The sequence below is a fragment of the Salvelinus namaycush genome, chromosome 6 (genome assembly GCF_016432855.1).
Source record: "Salvelinus namaycush isolate Seneca chromosome 6, SaNama_1.0, whole genome shotgun sequence".
Classification (NCBI taxonomy): Eukaryota; Metazoa; Chordata; class Actinopteri; order Salmoniformes; family Salmonidae; genus Salvelinus; species Salvelinus namaycush.
In genome coordinates this window covers 44,557,112-44,582,271 of record NC_052312.1, presented here as the reverse complement: position 1 = coordinate 44,582,271, position 25,160 = coordinate 44,557,112, and the positions used below count along the sequence as shown (strand labels likewise).

The following is a 25,160-nucleotide window of genomic DNA, read 5'->3' as shown; positions in this document are numbered from 1 at the left end:
TCAGTAGCTGGAGTCATACAAAATGCATTAGACCCATCGCATGGTAAAATATTGTGTGGTTCCTGCGGATCAATGCCGCCTATCGATTCCCGGGCCTTGTGGAATCGTTTTATGGCCCTCTCAAAAAAAAAAAAAAAGACATGATTTGGGGCCTTTTCTCTCCATCTCTCGCTCCCAGCCCCTTTTTTTGTTGTTGTTCCATTGCCATGGTTACTGGGACGCTGTGTACTCACAAGGTGACATTAGATGCGTCCTTGGGTCACATGGGCTCGATGTGTCCGCTCTAGGGGATAGAATCTCTACACAGATATTTATAGTTTGAGATTTAGATGGATCGAGGCTGTCCTCTCTTCCCCTCTTTCTTTGCCTCATCTTCCTCCTCAAATCTCTGTCTGCCTCACTATCTGTCAGTCTTCTTTCTCTCCTCCTCTCCTTCCTCCTGAGGGGTTTCACACTCATGTAGAACAGGGGAGACGATAGGTCTGTGTCCTCTCTCTCTCTCTCTCTCTCTCTCTCTCTGTCTCTCTCTGTGTCTCTCTGTCTCTCTCTCTCTCTGTGTGTGTCTCGTTGTCTGTCTCTCTCTCTCTAATTGGCACAATACAGCTGACATTTAGGTTCTTTTCCCTCCTGACTTGGATCCTTTCTTGAGCGAAACACCTCATTAACAAACGTTTGAGTGTCTTTCTGCGAGGTGAAGTAGTCTTGACCCAAGTGTAGTTGTATCTGGGCATGGTACCATCGGCTGATAATGGGCCTTGGCAGACACAAAATGGAGGAGTTTCAGAGAGTCCGCTCAGTGAAAGCCTATTAACACCCATGTAACTGTGCGCCGAGGTAAAGGTCATGTGGTAAACCTCCTTAGACACATCATGGTGGATTCAGTCCCTAGGCAGTATACCAAAGACCCCCTCATCCCAAGGTAACTGAGCTTCAATGAAAGGCCTTTGTGATAAGCCCCAGCGGAAACAAAATGGAGGTCGGCGGTTCTGGGAATCAGCAGGAGGGGAGTTCCATTGGCCAGGTGTGAGATTGATTAGCTTACCTCTCAAAAGCACTGCGCATCACTGAGCTGGAGAGAGGGGTGGCGAGGGGGGGCCTAATCGACCCTAACATCATTACACTTTGGCCAAGGTTAACGGAAACCACATTAGGAGGTTAAGATTGTGATTTCAGCCGTGGCTGGAGTCCCTCCTGTGAAGTCAGGTGCCTGGCTCACACGGTCAGGTCAAGTCTTTTTGAACCATGTTCTCTAATTGCTAAGGGTGCTAGGCTAGCGTAGGTAGGCACGTTCAGAGGGAATCTGTTCCAATGGAAATGGAGCGTGGGTGTGGGCGCAGTTTTGTAACGCTGGTTTCTCTTTCTATAAACTGAGGGGTGGGCTTCTCCACCCAAAGCCCATGCTCCTGTGAGACACACACTGCCCCCTGTTGCCTCTTCTCCAGAACCTTCCATATGCTCAGCTGCACTGCGCACGTGTCAGCACCGACATAAGGAGAACGACTAGAACATCCCAAAGGAGGAGAGGAAAGGGCGAGCGCCGTGTGTGTGGAGAGATAATAATGGTCTTCATGGAATGGGCGGTAAACACAGAGCTATTGTAATCCATAGCCTTATTTTTTTTGTTGCATTTATGGTGTGTCATTTCTTTGTGTGGGTGTGTTTGTCATTCACTGTAATTGTTGTTGTGTTCCTGTTCCTGTGTCTGTCCCTGATACCGAAGGAGGACAAAAAAATAATAACTCTTTTGAAAATGCAAATGGATTCTATTTATGTTCTGTTCCTGCCTTGTGTGTATTTGCACGTGTTTGTGTGTGTGTGATGCTGTCATTCATGCCGGGGTGTTTATGATCGAGATGGAACAATGGCACCAGTCCTCATCCCATCTCCCCAGTGACAGGACTCCTGAGTGGGAACGGTAAACAACTGAGCCCAGCAGCTTTCAGTGCAGTGGGGATTCAGACTGGTGGGGAAGAAGGAAAGGGGGAGCCGGGGCCACTGCAGAGAAACAAGAAGGATGACGTACGTATACGTATACGTTTGAATAACTTTTTCTCTCTTTCTGTCCCCCTCTGCTTTCCCCTTCTCTCGTTCTCATCCTGTATCTCGCTGTCTCTCTCTCTCCTTCTCCTTTCTCTCTGCAGGAGAAGAACAAAGACAAAGACAAGCGTTTCCGTCCCATCTACGACATCCCCTACATGTTCGAGGCCCGCGAGTTCATGAGGAAGAAGATCATTGGCAAGAAGGTAAGAGAACCACGCCCACAAGTCCCACTCACGTAGAGCTGTAGTTGACTAGATCTGCTCCAGAGTCTCTCCCTGAAGATCTAGTGTAGTCTAGATCAGTGGTTCCCATCCTTTTTCCGTTGCTGTACCACCAACTGAATTTCTCTCTGCCCAGAGTACCCCTGAAGTACCCCGTCGTGTGCGTTTGTCTTCTCATGAGTCTTCTCCAGTACCCTTGTGGATAGACCAAGTACCCCGAGTGGCAATCACTGGTCTAGATCATCCGTTTTCTTTCTTGCACTGTTGTCTTGAAAAACACACACACTCCTGTAATAACTCACCTGCTATTTTAACTTGTTTGATTCATGTCAAGTAACATGGGAGTTGTCCCTCCACTCCTACCTCATACACTGACTGACCATTTGATTTGAATCAGGAGATTAAATCTAGTCTCTCCCGATCTGGGCGGAAATCATGTGTGGCTCCAGCCCTGTGGCTCTGCAGATTTAAACGGGTATTTTTGTGTGTTTGTGTCAGTAGTGGTTTGTTGGGCCCATACATGCTGGGCCAATGTAGTTTACATGGTCTTCACAGCAGGGCCCGAAGTACTACGCTTAAGAGTGACTGCAGAACACGCAGGCACACACAATCCTCTGGGCTTTTCACAACATCGAGCAAGGGGCCATGAGAGTTCAGTATTCAATAAGAGTTTGGAAACTCGTCACGCCCCTTATATTCGTTTTAATCATCAACGTTAATGATTTTTTAATGAGGCGATATTCTATATTCTCCCTCGAAGCTAGTGTAGAGTGAAGCGACAGTAATGATTGCGGCGTGCTATTTGTGATTTTGCCGAAGACTGAATCAAGTCAGAAGTTCTTAGTCTGTCAAAGTGCAAAAACACAGTTAAATGACGCCCCCCCACCCCCACCCCCAACATGGTTTAACTGAGTGAGAGGTCATTCTTGCTGTATGATTAGTTCTGTGTGTGGTATGGGTGTAACGGTACATGTATTCGTACCAAACCGTTCGGTACGGGGATCTTGGTTCGGTCCGCACTGTCAACCCAAAATACATTTAAGAAAACATGTTTCTTTTAAACACTGTGCCTATAGGCTGTGCCTGCACTACGCTGTATGCCTCTTGAGTAAATCTGAGCAGGATTTTGTTTTCAGGCTATTCCGTCAGACAACTAGAGCCTATGCACACATTGTAATCAAAATTCTAATCTTAATTGGCGCATTTCAAGCTGTCCTTTTTGTGAGGCGCAGCCGGGAACTAGTTCTGTACGATGGCGAGGGTTGGGGTCGATAAACGAGGAGGATTCTCCATTGGTTAATCTCCAGTTTGGGAACATTTTGGCTTCCCACAAGAGTACAACGGTGATGGACAGAGAGATGGTCTCTACTGCTCAACGAGAATAGTCTATGCAGCTGCCAACACCTCAAACATGAAACATGTTGACACATTTACGCCGACATCACCTCAATATTCCTTCCTCTGGAGACAAAAAACAACAACTTCGTCTCCCCTCTGAATTGAAGCAGCCCTTCACAGCTGATTCTGACCAGGCAAAATAAATTACAAGAACAATAGGTCAAATCAAATAACATTTTATTTGTCACATGCGCCGAATACAACGGATGTAGACCTTACAGTGAAACACTTACTTACGAGGCTTTAACCAACGATGCAGTTCAAGAAATATAGTTAATAAAATAAAGTGAAAATAAAAAAAAATCTAAAAGTAACACAAGAAAATGGCATAACAATAGCGAGATTATATACAGGGGGAACCGGTACCGAGTCAATATGCAGGGGTACAGGTTAGTCAAGGTCATTTGTAAAGTGACTATGCATAGATAATAAACAGCCAGTAGCAGCATTGTAAAAGCAAAGGGGGGGGGGGGGGGGGGTGATGTCAGTCAATGTAAATAGTCTGGGTGGCCATTTGATTAGCAGTCTTATGGCTTGGGGGTAGAAGTTGTTAAGGAGCCTTTTTATCCTAGACTTGGCACTCTGCTACCACACGGCAAGCGGTACCAGAGAGAACTTGGGTGACTGGAGTCTTTGACAATTTTTTGGGCCTTCCTCTGACACCGCCTAGTAGATAGGTCCTGGATGGTAGGAAGCTTAGCCCCAGTAATGTACTGAGCCGTACACATTACACCCTCTGTAGCGCCTTCCGGTCAGATGCCGAACAGTTGCCATACCAGGCGGTGTTGCAACTGGTCAGGATGCCCTCTGGTGCAGCTGTATAACTTGTTAAGGATCTGGGGACCCATGCCGAATCTTTTCAGTCTCCTGAGGGGGAAAAGGTGTTGTTGTGCCCTCTTCACAACTGTCTTGGTGTGTTTGGACCATGATAATTAATGTTCGGCCCTCCTTTTCCTATAGTCCACGATCAGCTCCTTTGTCTTGCTCACATTGAGGGAGAGGCCAGGTCTCTGGCCTCCTCTCTATAGGCTGTCTCGTTGTTGGTGATCAGGCCTACCACTGTTGTGTCGTCAGCAAACTTAATGATGGTGCTGCAGTCGTGCTTGGCCACGCAGTCGTGGGTGAACAAGGGAGTACAGGAGGGGACTAAGCACGCACCCCTGAGGGGACCGAGTGTTGAGGATCAGCGTGTTGTTGCCTACCCTTATCACCTGGGGGCTGACAGCCAGGAAGTCCAGGATCCTGTTGCAGAGGGAGTTGTTTAGTCCCAGGGTCCTTAGCTTAGTGATGCGCTTTATGGGCACTATGGTGTTGAACACTGAGCTGTAGACAATGAACAGCATTCTGAAGTATGTTTATAGCCGTGGATATGCGCCCATTCTCGGTGGTTGAGACGGATTTTGTGTTTCCGCACCTCGTGAAAGTGCTCTCAACTTTGCGAACTTCGCGTTCTCGCAACAATTTCAGCAAACGGGTTACTACCTGCTCTATATAAGCAAGCTGAACCTGATGTTTTTCAGGGAATTGGCCAGTGGACCCTGTGTTGCGCTTACTACAGATGGATGTACCTCCCCGGCTACAGAGAGCTACTTAACAGTGACATCACATTAACACCGGAGTGGGAAATGAGAAGTACCTTTTTTACCGGCATTCAGGTCCTCCAGCGCTTCTGTTTCATCCACTATAAACGTCCAGCACATTGACAGTCCAGGAGAAGCACTCTAGTGGTGCTGTGGTTTACGGAGAGAAGTTGTACTCCTGGGTCTGTTACAAAACAACTCAAACATTCCTGTGCCTGGAGTCAGAGCTTGATTGGTGATGGTCTGTGTGTGAGGGAGAGAGTTTGTGTACAAGCGATTTTGTGGTTGTGTGCACAGCTGTTCATGGTCTGTTTAAATGAGTGTGAGTGCGTGTTCAGGGTATTTTTCAGGTTTTCTGCTCCAGCTCCTCGTTTTATAATTCATTGAAGGTAGAGATGTAGTCAGCCCAGAAGATCCAGCCATGGCGGTATGATTTGTTTCTGCATTAACCACACTATTAATCACCCCGACCTTGTGGTTTAGATTAGGCCTTGATTGAAATGTGTAGATGCACAGAGGCATCAGAATTAGTAGACGTATCTACAGTTATGAATGCATCTGACTCTAAAATCATCGCACGTCATCTAGGTCTATATCTCAAATGGATTATATCATATCATCTGGGAAGGTGATTATATCATCTGGGAAGGTGCATGAGACTCCAACCAGACCTGGATTGAAACACTATTTTGAAAGCTTTCAAATACTTTCAGCGATTGCTTTAGCCTTGCATGGAGTGCCAGTTTGGCGGAGGGTTGGAACTTTTGCGACTATTCTATTGAGCATGCCTGTTGCAATGGAACCAATCAAGCCCAGCTAATGCATGTGAAATGATTTTCAAATGGTATTTCAATCCAGCATCGTCTTATTTATCGTCATTCTTCTTTGCCCCTCATCCTTGATTGGATTCCTCCACCTCTCCCATTCAGTCATTATAAAAGCCCGAGAGTACGGCACTGTGTTCATCCATTGCAGTATATTCCGTTAGAAGGCTAGGCCCTCCCCCGTTTGTTCCTATTCCTTTGAAGTGATGACGGTTTAGGTGTAGAGCTTCAGTTCACTGTTCGCTGTAGCCCAATCCATACAGCATGAGACTAAAACATTCCCCCGTTCTGTTGATTTGGTTTGTATTCACACTGTTCGCTGTAGCCCAATCCATACAGCATGAGAAGAAGAAAACATTCCTCCGTTCTTTTGATTTGGTTTGTATTCACACTGTTCGCTGTAGCCCAATCCATACAGCATGAGAAGAAAACATTCCCTCGTTCTGTTGATTTGGTTTGTATTCACACTGTTCGCTGTAGCCCAATCCATACAGCATGAGAAGAAAACATTCCCTCGTTCTGTTGATTTGGTTTGTATTCACACTGTTCGCTGTAGCCCAATCCATACAGCATGAGAAGAAAACATTCCCCCGTTCTGTTGATTTGATTTGTATTCCCAATTTAAGGTTACAAAAGGAAAACAGTACAATATCATCAAGTCCGAACTAAAATATTTTGCAACAGAGCGTTTTCTATTTGTATACTGAGGCTCCCCAGGTCAAAGGGGCAACAATTATTAAGTATTTGAAACCCTGGCTGAGCACTAGTTTCCTCCCGTTCTTTAATAGCCTGTGTTTTTGCTAGAATAGACATATTTTTTTCAGGTGATTCTAGATAAATGTTGATACCCAAACTATTTTTACCTTGAAGGTAGGTTCACTGCCCTCGGCCGCCATGGCAACCAGAGTTAGAAAGCATGACAAGGAGGAATCTGAGATGATTAGCTGCATCAAGTGTTGTATTGATGTACGGGTACAGTGGTATGAGACGAGGGTGAATGTACCAATACGTACATGGAAGGAAAAGGGCTAAAATGCTGATCTTTGACTGCATATAGGCCTAATTTGCTTCTGTTTTTGATCCCATTTTGACTGCAGAAAAGGGAAATGTCAGTGAACCCAGTTCACTAAGTAAGTGTGGAAGCTAAACCATCCAACGAGCAGATTTGACAGTCTTACCAACGCTTTCGTGTCCTGCTATACAGAAGGACCAGTGTTTTTACTACAGCAACAATTAGAGGGAATTCTCTGATCATGTCCAGTGGCTGCTTTTATCTCTCCTGCTTCGCTGGCCACCACAGACACCATCATTTTACCTCCTCAGCAAACACAAAGAAGGACAGAAGAGATTTGACAGTACTGTAGGTGGCAGGTGGCCTAGCGGTTAAGAGCGTTAGGGCAAATAACCCAAAGATTGCTGGTTCGAATCCCCGAGCCGACTAGGTGCCCTTGAGCAAGGCACTTAACCCCAATTGCTCCTGTAGGTGGCTCTGGATAAGATGGTCTTCTAAATGACTAACGTTTAAATGTAGTACTAAAGCCTTTGAGCCTGGTTTCATTTGAGAACCTGCACTGGGTTCTTTTCGCGTTCTTAGCTCTGCTCGGCACAACCGGCACCATCGCTTTACTTCATCAGCGGGGTAATTGGGACTTGACACGGTGGTACTCTGCGGTATTTTCAGACACGTCTGGTGCTCGGGAGGGCACGGAACGCCCGAAAGCCCCAGCTCCGAGCTGCCTGCGCTCTGCTCTCGCCTCACACAGCACGGCAGACTACATTAGTTTAACAAGTTAATTTCGCTCCCTCGAAATCCGGTGGGACGGCGTGCAAGGAGTGCTGCCATCCCCAAATTGGGTTCACCTGCTGGGCATCCCTCATCAGAATGTGCCCCTCTTCAGTCCCGAGTGGTCCTAAAGAGGGTTTTACATGACAGGTCAAAGGTTGTATCATACAGTCCACCAATGGTGGTTGTTGGGAATTGAACCAACTTCTCCCCACAGAACACTATTGTCATCGACCTAAGCATAAAATACGTACAACACTGAAATACAATAAGCTCAATCAATCATTCGAAGTGTCTGTTTAGTAAGTTGGCAGACAGCCAGAGGAAGCCTCAAAGTGCTCCACTTTAAGAGATGTATAAAATAATGATGATGTCCCTTTGTCTCCGTCTCTATCAAGATGGCTGAGATACTTTTCATCTGTTATGAAGCGTGTCCAATATTCATATTCAAAGGGTTTCTGTAATCAGAGACTGGGTCCGTATCAAATGGATGTCAGAGCATCAGTTAAGAGCTGTTAATGTGTGACTGAGGTAGTTGGTTATTTTTGACTTGCACAAGTGGTGGAGGAAAATACCAAACTACCCTCTTAATGATTCTGGGCTACAATAAAACCTCTTTCAATACATTTTAATTACCAAGTTTCAGTTAAATAAACAACATTGTTTTTCTACATTTAAGAATATAAAGTTCAACAGAGATTTTAACCAGACTGCATCTCAATTCCAACGTTCTCTTGATGCGTGAGGAGAACATTTGTTTTGAATCAAATGTGTCCAAGTGTTATTTGACCTCTTAACACCCACACACACGGCGATGAAAGGAAAGAGAGGGGATGGATACAGTCAGTCAGTGTACAATCTCAGGCCATAGACCTCAGGTTGCTATTCACAAGATTAGTGCTGATATAGGATCAGCTCCATATCATATATATAATCCATATCATTTGATAGGTTCTGAATTTTAAAAGACTTATCCTGTATCAGCGCTCCTACTATCAGCCGCTGTGAATATGTGCCCTGAAGTGCTGTACACAAGCCTCAGGTGGTTAGACTGGACCGGAGTCCATTTCAGGTCGCTTCTCTTCCTTCTATCCCTCAACACACTGACAGCAACGCCAGAAAGCCTGAAGTTTATTCGTGTCGGGTAATGAAGGTAAATCTGCAGAGAAGTGCTTTCAGCTCTCTCTATTTCTGTCTCTTTCTCTCTCCGTCTCTCCCACTCTCTCTCTCGACTCTCCCCGTATTGAAATAGCTGTTTCGCTCGGTGACATAATCCAAAGCTAGATTTGGTTAACTTTATAAGTAGTGCTGTTTCTCTTTTCTATGCTCCGGGTCTCAGCCTCAGCAGAAAAAGTCCAATGAAAACGTTGCATTAATCCACTTATCAGGGGAGAGCACATTCGGATAATCCCGGCCCGCTCAAAGTGGCTCCTGTTCTGCTGCGCCAGTGTAGTACAGTGAATGGCAGTTTTTTTATAGTTTTTTTTACAACGTGTGTGGGAATGTAAAGTGAGACACCGTGGCGTTTGTGTTGCCAGTTTGACTATAGTGGGAGCAGTCGGGGTGTGTGTATAGCGGTATGCACATGTGTTTGTGTGTGTGTTTCTCTTTATACATGCCTGCTCATTTCACAGGAGTCACTAGGTCCCCAGGTCCAGATCCCAGATGGGACTTTGTGTGGAGTTTGCAGTTCACCCCACTTCCCTAAATGATAGCCAGCTGCTTTTACTGTGTTGTTAACAACACCGCGGCATCTGAGCACATCAACACTGCTATGAAGTCATGTCTCTCTCCCTCTCTCCACCCGGGGCTTGAAGACGGTGGAATTACAGCTGTGTGTTTGAGCAGAGCCGAGGCTCAGTTTTTAATCCATAAAATATGTATTAGACTTTCCCCGCTGCACCTAGCTCCAGACTATTAAACTCAACCACTCACACTGTGGTTGGTGTGGGGAGCTCTGCAGCAAAACAGCCTTGTGTCTGACCAAGCATGCTTTTTACTTATTGTACACCTACACTCTATCTACCTTCACTTGGATATCTACACAGATGCGCGTACGCACAAGCACAGTTAAGCGAATCTCCGAGCCCCTGATCCCAGTCGGAACAAACACATTTCTTCCCCTCCTCCTCCTCATCAGATATCCCTCTCCAGTCCTCTCCTCTAGGGGTCTCTTCTAAATGACTTCTCTATCTTGAGATCTGCACACTGGTCTGTGGAGAATCTGCTGGATCCTCTAATCTACCATCGCTTTGTCAAACCTTTTAATCTATCATCACTTTACTTAATGGGGTCAGACTCTCTCCCTCTCTGTCGTGCTCTGCTGAGAATCTGTTCTATTCCTTTTTCCGTCTCCTTCCTCCTTTGCTTTTGTCCTCTAATCTTTCTCTACCTCTTTCTCTGCTCCCCTCCTCTCTTTCTTTCCATCTCTGCTCCCCTCCTCTCTTTCTCTCCATCTCTGCTCCCCTCCTCTCTTTCATCTCTTCTCCTTCTCCCCCCCTCCTACACCACCTCTCCTCTTTCTCTTCTCCTGCTTCTCCTCCCTCTCTGACGCTCTTCCTCCCCTCATCTAAAGTCATTATCCCTGCCCAACGATGCAGAGCCATTACAGAAGATGTGTAGATTCTGGAGGAGACGCGACACAAAGCACAAATGAACCAAAACCATCTTTTATGGGGGGAATAAATGCCTTTATTTGTTGAGGCACAAAAAAGCTTACAGCTGTGGGAAAATGAGGAGCCTCGGCAGGAAGTCTGCGCTAAATGAAATTTCCATTATGCCGATCAGATTGGGCTGTTATGCTTATTTTCTGTCATGAAGTGTGTGTGTGTGCTAGCGGTAATATTACTAAGAGCATCTTATACCAATGTTATTGACAGTAATATGTTGGGTAGTCCAGGCAGTTTTCTATATTAAATGGACATTGAGCTTTTCTTTGTGTTTTGGTTTGTAATAGGGGAACTTTCTACTCATTCTGTTAGGTCTACTTTAACATGGAAATAGATGCAATGGCCTCTGAAGACTTATCGTAACAGTCACACACAATAACATTTAGGCTAGTGTCGTGTCTTTGGCTATGCCAGTTTAAGTGATATGACATGCCATTCTATAAAATAATTTCTCTGTAATTCATATTACCTGATTAAGCTAATCATGTAAATGTAATTAACTAGAAAGTCAGGGCACCACGAAAGAGTGTTTATAGAGCTGGTATCTTCCGAATAAACTCTTAAAGACCTAGTAATATTTTACATCAATAGCAGTCAATATTAATCGTCACCTTATTTCAGTCTCATCTGAACATTGTAAATTCTTGGTAAATGTAAATTCTTCATGTAAATTCTTGGTAAGTTCTTTCTTCACGAACCCTGGCTAACAAGTTGAATCAGCAATACAAGCTTTGGTTTAATTGTTTATTTACTAAATACCTAACTAATCACACATAATTACATATACACAGAATGGATCATACATTGATTACTAATGATGTCCTAACAGAAAACGTCCCTGGGGGACGGAACCTGTATGACGGCTGGTTACACAAAGAGAGGGGGTTGGGCTTGAATGAAAGCGCGGAAGGACTGAAGAACAAAGGGAGAAGCTATGCTATCGTAAATACAGAATCTTATGCATTCTAAATAACCGCCCATTTGGAAAAGGAAAATGCAATAAATATTTATTCTGAGCTGCGCTTCGGTAGGTTGGTCGTAGATGCTGGCCGTGTTGCCCAAAAGAGATCTTCCTTGTCCCTTTAAGAGTGTCTCTGGTGGTAAACAGAATACTTGGAAGTGTCGTGTTGGTTGTTAGAAGAGATCCTTTCTACGTCCTTTCCTAGCCCACGTTTACAGCGGCCGCTGCTTACTCAACGGCTAGGAGGTATCACTTCTGTAGTGAATAAGAGTTCAAAGTTCATACCATTCGCAACCAAAGCTCACGCTGAGGTTGGCTTAGTTCTGTAGTTGACATGTTAGTCCTTTTAACGTGGAACCGTCATCCTCACGTCCTCGGAACAGCTTATTATCTGAACCCTTTTAACATAGGACTGTCGCTCTAATGTACCCGGAACAGCAAGATATTCGCCCTTTTAACGCAGATGCTGCAGGCCTCGCGTACTCGGAACAGGATGTTACATTTTTGTCAAGGGCTTATATAGTGGAGGGAGAGAAGAGTGTGTTTCATAGTTTATAACCAATGTCTCTTCACAGGGGCATGCCACTGTTTGAGCAGAGCTCTAACCTTATGAAAACCCAATTCTCTCATTTGGAAGCTAAAATTACATTTCATCTTTTCACAAATAGTTTCATATTTAAACATTTAAATTTCACAACAAACTAGAATGTGTAGACTTTGCCAGATACAGTTTGTCGTCCTGTCATCAGTCATAATGTCTCAGATGACAACCGAACTGACATATTCATTAAGTAGCAACTCATATTTTCAACTGGTTGGATTACCGAAATATGGTTCCTTTCCCCCCCACCTTTTGATGTTCCCCGACTCTGTTTAACAAAGGCTTTTCATGAGTCCTTCAGTAGAGTCAAGAGAGGAAAGGGAGAAAGGTATTTATGGGGGGGTCATAAACCTTACCCACAGGCCAACGTCATGACACTAGTTAGTAAATGCTTCAGCCATTTTGTCGAATTAAATATATTTTATCACATACACTGGATAGAGGCAGTGAAATGTGTTGTATTACAGGTCAGCCGTAGTAGTACGGGGCCCTGGAGCAAATTAGGGATAAGTGCCATATCGACAGATTCGAACCAGCAACCTTTTGGTTACTGGCCAAACTCTCTAACCGCTTGGCTACCAATGATAAACCCTACGATTGTGCCCTATTGTTTTAGAAAACGCTACATCGCTCCACATAGTCCTCAATTGTACGACATCTTTTAGGCCCCTTTTACGGTTACACTGTAGCCCCAAACCCTCTCGTAGCTAGGCCGTTCTAGCTTCTTCCACTTTCTCACATCCCCATCTTACCACCCACCCTCGCCAGACGCCAACTTAGCAGAGAGCATGCTGGGACATCCATTTCCTATAATCCTGTCTACCCTCCATCACCGTGTCCTTGTCCAGCGAGGCCCTCAGATTAATGACAACGCCCTCCTCGTCTCCTCTCCCGTCTCTTTGTGACCCCAACATCTGGGACGGTTGGGACCCTCGCACCTCTCTCTAACGTTCTTGTTCTCTCTCTAACGGAATAGTTCTTTGTTTGCTCAACTGTATGACGGTGGAAAAATGCAGGCCTGGAGATTCCCAGATTGTAGATTCCCTGTTGCTCCCATCCTGGGCTTAGGGAATATCATTGCCTGTCCCCACCTATCCTATTCATCCCTGCTTCCCTGCTTCTGTTTGCTCTGTCGGCCAGGAAGGGAGGAATGGGGAAAATGGTTGTTCCCTATCTAAACACTGTTTTTCCTCCACCCGCTGTGTGCTGCTGGGCCTGTCCGTGTTTGATAGCAATCTGCCACCTCTTGGTTGTGTGGGCGCGTGCGTGTGAGCGTGGAGTTATAAACAGCCCCAGTGCTCCTGTGGGGAGATCTACAGTCCAGCCTGACATGATTCACACTGACTGGGGGTGACCTTGTAAACTAGCCCACGTGCACGTACACACACACACACACACACACACTCTCTTCTTGCTATTGCATTTTCATGACCAGTATTTCTAATTATTTGAAAAACTTTGACTAGTCGATACCTTGATTTTATTACGACTTGATGTTCCAAACATATTGCTCACCATATGTCTGCTGCAGACGAACAAGATAGAGTCATGAGAAAACAAGTTTTGACCAGTCATGTAAAATAAAAGTGCTGAAAACAAATTGGCTTCCTACTTAAAAAGATGGAGAACAAGCTATGAAGGAAAAATACTAGCGTTTTGTAACTTTATCGATTCCCCCATCACTAATGTTAGTCATGAATGATAGGCCGACATAACGGCAAAATAAATGACGTTGACACAAATTGACTCAATTTCCCCACGTGTGCAGTCATACGTTGTCTTCAGTCCTATATTACATGACGGTAATAGAGAGTACTCGAGGTCCCTAATCCACTTAAGACACGGTGGCTCTTTTTAAATCATTTTAAATCATTGTTGTCTGACATCATTTCCTGTGACATGGCATTGACATAATTTCCTGTGACATGGCGTTTCAGGTGAACGTCACGGTGGACTACATCAGAGCTGCCACCAGCTCCTCAGAGACCAGCACCATCCCCGCCTTTGCAGAACGCACCTGTGCCACCGTCACCATCGGCGGCATGTGAGTACACCTATCTCCACACCGACTTTTCCCCCTGCACTGCCGACCTCTGCGGACCCCTAATATGTCTGTGTCACCCCGTCTGTCACCTTGCTTGTAGACAGGATGAGTAGTCCAGACGTGCGTTTGTCAATCCTGGCTCCGGAAACACCTATAGTAAGTGCAGAGCTTTGTTCTAGTCCAGTAGTGACACGGCAGAGTCAGCTCAAACTTACTGTATTTCAACCGTTGGAAAGTTGAATTGAGTGTTAGTACTGGACTGGAACAAACGTGCACAATATGCTATGATTGAAGGGGACTGATCTAGGCCATATATATCTATATTCCTTAGAATCAGTTGAAGTGCATATCTGTCTGTAGGCCACTGATGTAATGGACAAGGACAAGATAGTTCAACGAGAAATAAAAGCTCTACAAAAGCCCAAGAGAACAGGTTAAATGTACACAGTACAGGCCTACTGCATTAAAGAGCAACCAACGTGGACAAGCCACACAGTTCATTCACACCCCTTCACGTCAACATGTCGCCCGGCTACGCCCTCTGATGTTTTCACTCATACAAACGGAAGAAAGACCTTTTTAAGACATGTTCTGGAGCTACGGAGTACCTCTCCTTTCATCTGCTAGCCCCCCCTTATCACACGGCACTGCTAGTTAGCAGCGGCGCCGGGCCAGCGTAGGTCACCCAATTACTAGCCAGACGCACTGCGGTGCATTGTGGGTAACAGGTGGCCGGCCCGCTCTGAGGTGCTGTGTGCATGCGTACGTGCGCGTCTTATGGCCCACCATATTTCTCTCCACGTGGTGAGCCAGACCCCTCTACCCGTTTAGCACAAGGCGAGGGAGAGCGGAACAGCAGGGGGGCTAGCTGGAGATAGCTAGTGCCAGCAGGCTAGCAGCCTACGTCCTAGATACCACTACCATTGAGATTGTTAGTATTGGCGTGGGGACTGGTGGAGAGGGGTGTGGAAAAGGCCTGTTTGACCTTACCCTGCTTTTAGGCTAATTTAGGGTTGTAATTAAAGGTTGTCTGATTTCCCAAGGACACGTCAACCTCATTTCCTCATACTTTCTAAATGCATACAGTCAGGCAGGCTAGGTCATTCAGTAAATAAGAGTTTGTTCTTTAAACTGACTTGCCTTTCTAAATGCATACAGTCAGGCAGGCTAGGTCATTTAGTAAATACGAGTTTGTTCTTTAAACTGACTTGCCTTTCTAAATGCATACAGGCAGGCAGGCTAGGTCATTCAGTAAATAAGAGTTTGTTCTTTAAACTGACTTGCCTTTATAAATGCATACAGTCAGGTAGGCTAGGTCATTCAGTAAATAAGAGTTTGTTCTTTAAACTGACTTGCCTTTATAAATGCATACAGTCAGGCAGGCTAGGTCATTCAGTAAATAAGAGTTTGTTCTTTAAAACCTGTTGAGGATAGAGGGCGCTATTTACACTTTGGGGGAAAATCGTGCCCAATTTAAACGGCCTCGTACTCTATTCTTGCTCGTACAATATGCATATTATTATTACTATTGGATAGAAAACACTCTCTAGTTTCTAAAACCGTTTGAATTTTGTCTGTGAGTAAAACAGAACTCATTTGGCAGCACACTTTCTGACCAGGAAGTGGAAAGTCTGAAAAGGATGCTCTGTTCAAGGGCCTGCCTATAAATGGGCATGATACGTATGAGTATACATGCACGTCATACACCTTCCCCTAGATGTCAAGAGGAAGTGAGAGAAGAAATTAAGTGTTTATCTTGGTCTGAGGTGGAATATATCCTCTTGGCACGACGAGTCATCCATTTCCTGTTTTCTGGAAAGCGCGAAGATGGACCTGGAATTGCCTTCTGAAAAGCCGTCGTTATAGGCGACTACTATCTCCGGCTTTGATTTTATTTGATACATGTCACAATATCATCGTAAAGTATGTTTTTTCAATATAGTTTTATTAGATTATTGAAATTTTTTCGGGACGTTAGGCGTTTTGCGTTGTCTGTGTTTGTTGACGATGGAGAGCTTCGCGCCACTTGGCCAGTGTGCTTGCTAATTCAAGAGGGAAAAACTATGTTCTAAATCCAAACAACGACTGTTCTGGACAAAGGACCCCATTGTACAACATTCTGATTGAAGATCACCAAAAGTAGGACCCATTTTGTGATGCTATTTCATATATCTGTCGAACTGTGTACTAGTAGTTTTGCGCCTAGGTTTTGGCCACTCTCTCGCTATAACATAAGCCTTATGTCGTAATGAAGATATTTTTAGAATTCTAACACTGCGATTGCATTAAGAACTAGTGTATCTATCATTTCCTATACAACATGTATTTTTTTGTAATGTTTATGAATAGCTATTTGGTCAGAATAGGTGAGAGTCTAATAGAAATATCCGCACATTCTGGGAAAAAGAAGCTACGTTAGCATAATGGATAACCACTGATTTCAGCTCTAAATATGCACATTTTCGAACAAAACATAAGTGTATGTGTAACCTGATGTTATAGGACTGTCATCTGAGGAAGGTTTATGAAGGTTAGTGAAAATTAATATCTTTTGCTGGTTTATTCGCTAACGCTAACGTGCCTATTGCTATCGCTAACGTGCCTTGATGAATGAATGCGGAAGTGTGGTAGGCTATTGTAGTAAGCTAATATAATGCTATATTGTGTTTTCGCTGTAAAACACTTAAAAAATCTGAAATATTGGCTGGATTCACAAGATGCTTGTCTTTCATTTGCTGTACACGATGCATTTTTCAGAAATGTTTTATGATGAGTATTTAGGTATTCCACGTTGGTCTCTATAATTACTCTGGCTGCTTCGGTGCTATTTTTGACGGTAGCTGTGATGGTAGCTGCAATGTAAAACTGATTTATACCTCAAATATGCACATTTTTCGAACAAAACATAGATTTATTGTGTAACATGTTATAAGACTGTCATCTGATGAAGTTGTTTCTTGGTTAGTTTGGTTGGTTCTTGGTTAGTTAGGTTGGCTTTGTGCATGCTACCTGTGCTGTGAAAAATGTCTTTCCTTCTTTGTATTTGGTGGTGAGCTAACATAAATATACGTGCTGTTTTCGCTGTAAAACATTTAAAAAAATCGGACATGTTGACTGGATTCACAAGATGTGTATCTTTCATTTGCTGTATTGGACTTGTTAATGTGTGAAAGTTAAATATTTCTAAAAAATATTTTTAGAATTTCGCGCTCTGCCTTTTCAGTGGAATGTGGGAGGAGTTCCGCTAGCGGAACGCCTGGGCCAGACAGGTTAAACTGACTTGCCTTTATAAATGCATACAGTCAGGCAGGCTAGGTCATTCAGTAAATAAGAGTTTGTTCTTTAAACTGACTTGCCTTTATAAATGCATACAGTCAGGCAGGCTAGGTCATTTAGTAAATAAGAGTTTGTTCTTTAAACTGACTTGCCTTTCTAAATGCATACAGTCAGGCAGGCTAGGTCATTCAGTAAATAAGAGTTTGTTCTTTAAACTGACTTGCCTTTCTAAATGCATACAGTCAGGCAGGCTAGGTCATTCAGTAAATAAGAGTTTGTTCTTTAAACTGACTTGCCTTTCTAAATGCATACAGTCAGGCAGGCTAGGTCATTCAGTAAATAAGAGTTTGTTCTTTAAACTGACTTGCCTTTCTAAATGAAGGTAGAATAAATACAATCTCTGGAACAAGCACTAATCTGACAACCTGGATAGGTCAAAGTGAAAGATCCACCATGTTGTTTTCACCCATCCCAGTCATTTGAGATCTATGAAAAGAAAACAATATGCTTTTTCAACTTTTTTAAGTGTCTAATTTGAAGGCAATTTGCAACACTTAGTCCAACATTTTTGCAGTGTTAGCTGATCTGCCTCCACATTTCCATTCAGAAGATGTGAAAGTCATTAAAGCCACTGTCATGATGTGATGCTCAATTTGTCTCAATTTATAAAAGACCGAGAAATGAAACAAAGTGAGGACGGGGGAAATTACTTTTTCAGTTTTTTCTCTTTTCTTTTTAACTCACCGTCTCAATTAAAGGCAGTTTACTAGACTCCTCCTGTTTTTATTCTCTCTGACGGGCTGTCTCTCTGCCGGCCTGTCTCTCTGCCGGCCTGTCTCTCTGCCGGCCTGTCTCTCTGCCGGCCTGTCTCTCTGCCGGCCTGTCTCTCTGCCGGCCTGTCTCTCTGCCGGCCTGTCTCTCTCTCTCTGCCTGCCGGCCTGTCTCTCTCTCTCTCTGCCCGTCTCTCTCTCTCTTTCTCTCTCTGCCTGCCTGCCTGTCTCTGCCTCATCCTCCTCTCCAATTAATCTGAACAGAAAACCTAATAAAAACATTTCACCACGAGGAGCCACCAAACTTTCTCAATTATGGTCTTGGCATGCCGACAGGCTAACAAAACATTTTGGAAAGACAAGCCTGCACCGAGTGCACTCACTCTCTTTAGCTGTTACATGGGCGCCTAAGGGCTCTGAGCTAACTGCAGAGCCCTTCCATCGAACTCTCACCCGTTATTTTTCTACTTCTATCTCTCACCTTCCCCCTCTTTCTGTGGTTGTGAAATAACAATGCAGCCTCTGGTTGCTGTGGTTCGAAGGTCTCTCTCACCTCGCCATGTTGCCGGGACCTTGACTTGCTAGTTAGTCATTGTCTTTCACATTTTCCTTGATCTTTCTTCTGTTGTTCTTTAGTGTTTCTGGGCTTGTGTTTCTTCAGTATTTCTGAGCTTGCCCCCGCGCCCTTTTTGGTGTACTGATGGGCCGTGTTGCAGCCTTGAAGTTTTCTACTGTATAATAACTGGGTTGATAAGTAAACACTGGTTACAATCACCTTGCTTTCTGTCTGTCTTTCTCTCTGTCTCCCTCTCTCTGCCTCTCTCTCTGCCTCTCTCTCTGCCTCTCTCTCTGCCTCTCTCTCTGCCTCTCTCTCTGCCTCTCTCTCTGCCTCTCTCTCTGTCTCTCTCTCTGTCTCTCTCTCTGTCTCTCTCTCTGTCTCTCTCTCTGTCTCTCTCTCTGTCTCTCTCTCTGTCTCTCTCTCTGTCTCTCTCTGTCTCTCTCTCTGTCTCTCTCACTCACTCTGTTTCTCTCTCTCCCTCCACAGTAACATAGCTGAGGCGTTGATCAGTAAAGGTTTTGCCACAGTCATCCGCTACAGACAGGATGACGACCAGCGCTCATCCCACTACGACGAGCTACTGGCTGCAGAGGCACGGTAAGCACAGTGCCCCAAAATGGTTTCTACTGCTGAAAAGTAAACCTGACTGCTTTAACCAGCTTGACTAAACTTCCCTTTAAATGAAAATGCTTTCTGTCACGCTCATGCAACAACAGAAGTGTTGTGGGGATACAATATGAATGTGTGTGCTGCATCACGGCAAAATATTCAACAACACTGGTCAGAGGTGGCCATTGTTCCCTGTGTCGTAAATCAGCGCCTCTACAAGGCCTGGGGTGTATTCATTACTCCGATTCTGTTGCAAAACGTTTCTTAAACGGAAGCAAACCAAACAAAACAGGGAAGGACTTACCTGAATTTGTCCAGTAGAAACTCTCGTTTAGACTGATGATTACACCCCTGCGCTGCTCTAAGTTTCTACCAAAGGATTGGCCTCTGAGTGTCTCGCGCTCACACACACTAAATCAGGCCTTCTCTTTACACGTGCTCTGTGAATATAATTATGTGTATGTGCACCGGGAGATTTAGTACGTGCTTTAATACAGCACTACAGATGAAGATCTCTGGGTTAGCAGATAGATAACTACCCACCTGTGGTGTTTGTGCAAGTGTTTCCCCATGCTACCTTTCTCTCTCCTTCTGTCTCTCTTTCTGGGCTCCTCAAACTCCTTCCCTTTCTCATTCTCCCTCATTTCTTACACACACACACACACACACACACACACACACACACACACACACACACACACACACACACACACACACACACACACACACACACACACACACACAGTAGTGAAACACACATCTCTGACCCACAGAGGACCCTGACTGCAACAATTCCCATCATCTTCGTCATCTTCATCTGTAGCACTCAAGCTCTTTCCAGTAGGAATCTGAACAGGTGGTCATCACACCAGGGTCAGACTGAAAATGCACCCCCCCCCAACCATTACAGTTTCCATTTTAAGGGTATAGGTTACACGTGAAGTCCCCCTACCGCTGATCCTGGTGGTGGAGCCGGGGAGCTTGGAAACTGTATCCCCCCTCTGAGCCGGAATGGCTCTGAGTGTTTATTACCCACAGATCCATTTCTCCTTTGTGGCTTAAAGACCTGATGGTTTCTCCTTAACTCGCTGGATGATGGGATGAACCGTAATGGTGACCACTCTGTCTCACTCTTTCCCTCTGATTGATCACAGGGCAATCAAGAACGGGAAAGGGCTGCATAGCAAGAAGGAGGTCCCCATCCACAGAGTGGCTGATATCTCTGGGGTAAGATGGATTACTGTGAGAGAAATGTGTGTGTGCGACTTTGAGGAATAATTGTGTGTGTGTGTGTGTTTACTGTGACTAGGCTTATATGTTGTGTGTTTTCCCCCCTGCAGTGTGTGTGTGTTTACTGTTATGTGACTAGGCTTATATGTTGTGTGTTTTCCCCCCTGCAGTGTGTGTGTGTGCAATGTTCCTACACATTCTTGGGCCAACATTCTTCTTGATAATATAATTGCCAAACCTTGACCCACCAGTCTCAATGCCTTCCGGTCTCTCCCAAACCCCTCCCCAGGACAAACCTTGACCCACCAGTCTCAATGCCCTCCAGTCTCTCCCAAACCCCTCCCCAGGACAAACCTTGACCCACCAGTCTCAATGCCCTCCAGTCTCTCCCAAACCCCTCCCCAGGACAAACCTTGACCCACCAGTCTCAATGCCCTCCAGTCTCTCCCAAACCCCTCCCCAGGACAAACCTTGACCCACCAGTCTCAATGCCCTCCAGTCTCTCCCAAACCCCTCCCCAGGACAAACCTTGACCCACCAGTCTCAATGCCCTCCAGTCTCTCCCAAACCCCTCCCCAGGACAAACCTTGACCCACCAGTCTCAATGCCCTCCAGTCTCTCCCAAACCCCTCCCCAGGACAAACCTTGACCCACCAGTCTCAATGCCCTCCAGTCTCTCCCAAACCCCTCCCCAGGACAAACCTTGACCCACCAGTCTCAATGCCCTCCAGTCTCTCCCAAACCCCTCCCCAGGACAAACCTTGACCCTCCAGTCTCAATGCCCTCCAGTCTCTCCCAAACCCCTCCCCAGGACAAACCTTGACCCTCCAGTCTCAATGCCCTCCAGTCTCTCCCAAACCCCTCCCCAGGACAAACCTTGACCCTCCAGTCTCAATGCCCTCCAGTCTCTCCCAAACCACTCCCCAGGACAAACCTTGGCCCTCCAGTCTCTCCCAAACCCCTCCCCAGGACAAACCTTGACCCTCCAGTCTCAATGCCCTCCAGTCTCTCCCAAACCCCTCCCCAGGACAAACCTTGGCCCTCCAGTCTCTCCCAAACCCCTCCCCAGGACAAACCTTGTCATCTGATCTATAGATTAATCACTCTAAGTAATATCCATAATACCAGTCTCCCCCCCCCCCCCCCCCCCCCATATTATAGCAATAAAGGCTGATCTAAATATAGTTCCCTCTGCGTTAATAAAGTCATCTAGGAAGTTGTTTACGTGTTCCAGGGACAGCAGACAGCGTCTCTGCTTATGAAAATTGATTGGGCTGCTCACTAAATGAAGATTAGATTTTACTCCGTGGCCATAAAACGTGTTAACGGGGAGAAATGAGATGCACGTCCGTACCCACACTCTCTCCACACTCTCTCCACACTCTCTCCACACTCTCTCCACACTCTCTCCACACTCTCTCCACACTCTCTCCACACTCTCTCCACACTCTCTCCACACTCTCTCTCTCTCCACACTCTCTCCACACTCTCTCCACACTCTCTCTCTCCACACACTCTCACTCCATCTCTCTCTCTCTCTCCACACACTCTCTCTCTCTCTCTCTCCACACTCTCTCTCTCTCTCTCTCCACACTCTCTCTCTCTCTCTCTCTCCACACTCTCTCTCTCTCTCCACACTCTCTCCATGGACCACGTACGTTAAAGCACATAAAGGAATGACGGCTGGGGACACTCCCTCCCTCTCATTCTGTCCACCTTACGTCTTTGTTTTACGAGAAGGCTTGTCCGTGCTTTAATGGACTGGGCAGTCAGTCTAGGACGTGTGTTATTGTTTAACGCCCGCATAGACACACACACACACACACACTGTTCTCCAGTGTAATGAGGTGTGTGCATGCATCTTTCTGTCTGTACCTGTGTGTGTTGATCTTGCCCAGCCCCCCCTCTAAAGACGCTCCATCTCTCTCAGCAGCCCTCTGTGTTTCACTGCAGCCATATTAGAGGGTGATATGACACATTTGCATGTCAGCTTGTTTCCCCGTCACTCTGAAGACTGACAGCTGCCCAGGAATAGATTCTTGATACCATGTCAATCTGTTGATGACTTCTGCCAGTCAGGGAGAACAAGCGTGTGTGTGTGTCTTCCTCCATCTTAAAGTACTGCTCCCTCTTGGCTGGAGAGCCGGGCTGTAGTGGCCGGGCCGTGGGGGCTGTAGTGGCCGGGCCGTGGGGGCTGTAGTGGCCGGGCTGTATTGGCTGGGCCAGGCTAATGTAATGAGCATTCTAATAAAAATGCAAAAATCTCCGCCTGTCACACACACACACACACACACACACACACACACACACACACACACACACACACACACACACACACACACACACACACACAGGGATATTACAGAGAGGGATTATGTAGATGGAGTGGGTTATATTGAGAACAATACAGTGGGGATATATATTGGAGTACAGTGGGATGTGTGTATATACATATACAGTACATACAAAGGTGCTGAGTGGATATGGCACTGGGGCACTTCTCTCTCTCTCTTCACCCCCCAACACACAGGTTACATAAACACAGTCCCTCCTGACTCCTTCCCCCCAGCCCGCTGGTATATGTGTGTGTGTTCACCTGTTTCCCTATTGCCCACCTTTCTCCATCCCAAGAGTTCATCTGAACAGAGAAATAATGTTTAGTTTAGGGCTAGATTCCTGCCCAGTAACTTTAATCACCACAGCAATGTTGACTTTGCACCCTGCAATCCTGAGCTACCTGGCGCTTGATGGAATAGTTCCACCTTGTCAACTACATATTTCCTCATCCTCCTCAGCCAGTACATCTGTTTTGCCAGAACACATCTCTCTTCCTCTACACCCCACCCCCCACCCCACTACATCTAAATCATGAGAGAGTGCTAGTGAGTCACTGCCTGGTTTGTTGTGGCTGCATTGGCCTGCCTGCCTTAGCCTGCCTGCCTAGCTGTGTATTTATTAATATAACTCTCTCTCTCTCTCTGCCATTAATTCATCAGCCTGTCTGAATAGGCAATGATTTAGCCACGCTTGTAATTCTGGCCTTGGTGTACCCACCAAGCCAGTGACTCACCAGAAAGGGACAGAGAGAGAGATATGAGGCCTAGCAATGTCATGGTGAAATCATCGGTCCGTTCACCTTTACCGAGAAACCCCACGCAATGAACTTCAACCTAATTTACTCATCTGCATATGAAGTGGATGGACTAAGACTGAGGTGTTTGATCCACTATCAGACCATCCAGTTGACATGAAGATCTGCATATGAAGTGGATGGACTAAGACGGAGGTGTATGATCCACTATCAGACCATCCAATTGACATGAAGATCTGCATTGCTAGGGTGAAGCTGCTTCTCTGAACATGTTTCTTTCTTCTCCAGGAAACACAGAAGGCCAAGCAGTTCCTGCCTTTCCTCCAGAGAGCGGGCCGCTCAGAGGCGGTGGTAGAATACGTGTTCAGTGGCTCCCGCCTCAAACTCTACATGCCCAAAGAGACCTGCCTCATCACCTTCCTCCTCGCCGGTAAGTAGTCCATCCGCGAGGGCCGTTAGGCAACTTCCTGGTTTAGCGAATTACATCCTGGTTTAGGTAACTTTCTTCCAGTTACACACAAATCAAATGTATACGTCACATATACAGTTTACAGCAGGAATATAAGGTGCTGCGAAATGCTTGTGCTAGGAGCTAACAGGGCGACGTGTCTTTCAGCGCCATCTTGTTGGCTACCTCAGAGATTGGAGCGGCGCCTGGTTAGACTATTAGTTATCAGTCTTTTAACTCTGTAACCAACATTTGTTTTTGTTTACTTCCAGTTTAATAAAAACATAGGCTAGTAGGGGAGTGTATGTATGTGTGTGTGTACAGTACGTGAGGAGAGGTGTGTGTGTACAGTACGTGAGGAGAGGTGTGTGTGTACAGTACGTGAGGAGAGGTGTATGTGTAGTACGTGAGGAGAGGTGTATGTGTAGTACGTGAGGAGAGGTGTGTGTACAGTACGTGAGGAGAGGTGTGTGTACAGTACGTGAGGAGAGGTGTGTGTACAGTACGTGAGGAGAGGTGTGTGTACAGTACGTGAGGAGAGGTGTGTGTACAGTACGTGAGGAGAGGAGTATGTGTGTGTGTACAGTACGTGAGGAGAGGAGTATGTGTGTGTGTACAGTACGTGAGGAGAGGTGTGTGTGTGTGTACAGTACGTAAGGAGAGGTGTGTGTGTGTGTGCCAGACAAATCAAGCCAGGTGCAGCGTCACGGCCCCAGCTCAGAGGTCACGGTGTCTGATAGCAGAGCTAGCGGAGCGCCCAGCTGTTAGCAGTCATTCACTACGAAGGTCGACAGGGTTCTGGTGAAACCATGCCAGCCGGCCCCTGGCACCATTGGGATGGCGTGTAGCTGATGTGACCTTTCACCTCATGCGGGCATTGACCCCCCCCCCCCCCCACACACACACACACACTGGATCCCTGCCAGCGACCTCCCCACTCTGCCTCGTCTGACATTTTGTGCCAAGCCAGGTGAATGAACGCAAAACTGATTGTAAATCAGTGTCAAGGGCAGGGCTCTCCAACCCTCTTCCTGGAAAGCCACCGTCCTCTAGGTT

General features: G+C 45.8%; 1 protein-coding gene across 1 annotated transcript in view; it reads left to right on the top strand.

Moving 5' to 3' along the window:
* The window catches only part of snd1 (staphylococcal nuclease and tudor domain containing 1), a 312,352-nt gene that overhangs the window by 42,187 nt on the left and 245,005 nt on the right, over positions 1-25,160 (top strand). The window contains exons 11-15 of the mRNA XM_038996705.1: positions 2,142-2,243; positions 14,015-14,121; positions 19,213-19,323; positions 20,490-20,562; positions 23,945-24,086. Of these exons, the coding sequence (XP_038852633.1) occupies positions 2,142-2,243; positions 14,015-14,121; positions 19,213-19,323; positions 20,490-20,562; positions 23,945-24,086 (535 nt within the window). The remainder of the gene's footprint in view (positions 1-2,141; positions 2,244-14,014; positions 14,122-19,212; positions 19,324-20,489; positions 20,563-23,944; positions 24,087-25,160) is intronic.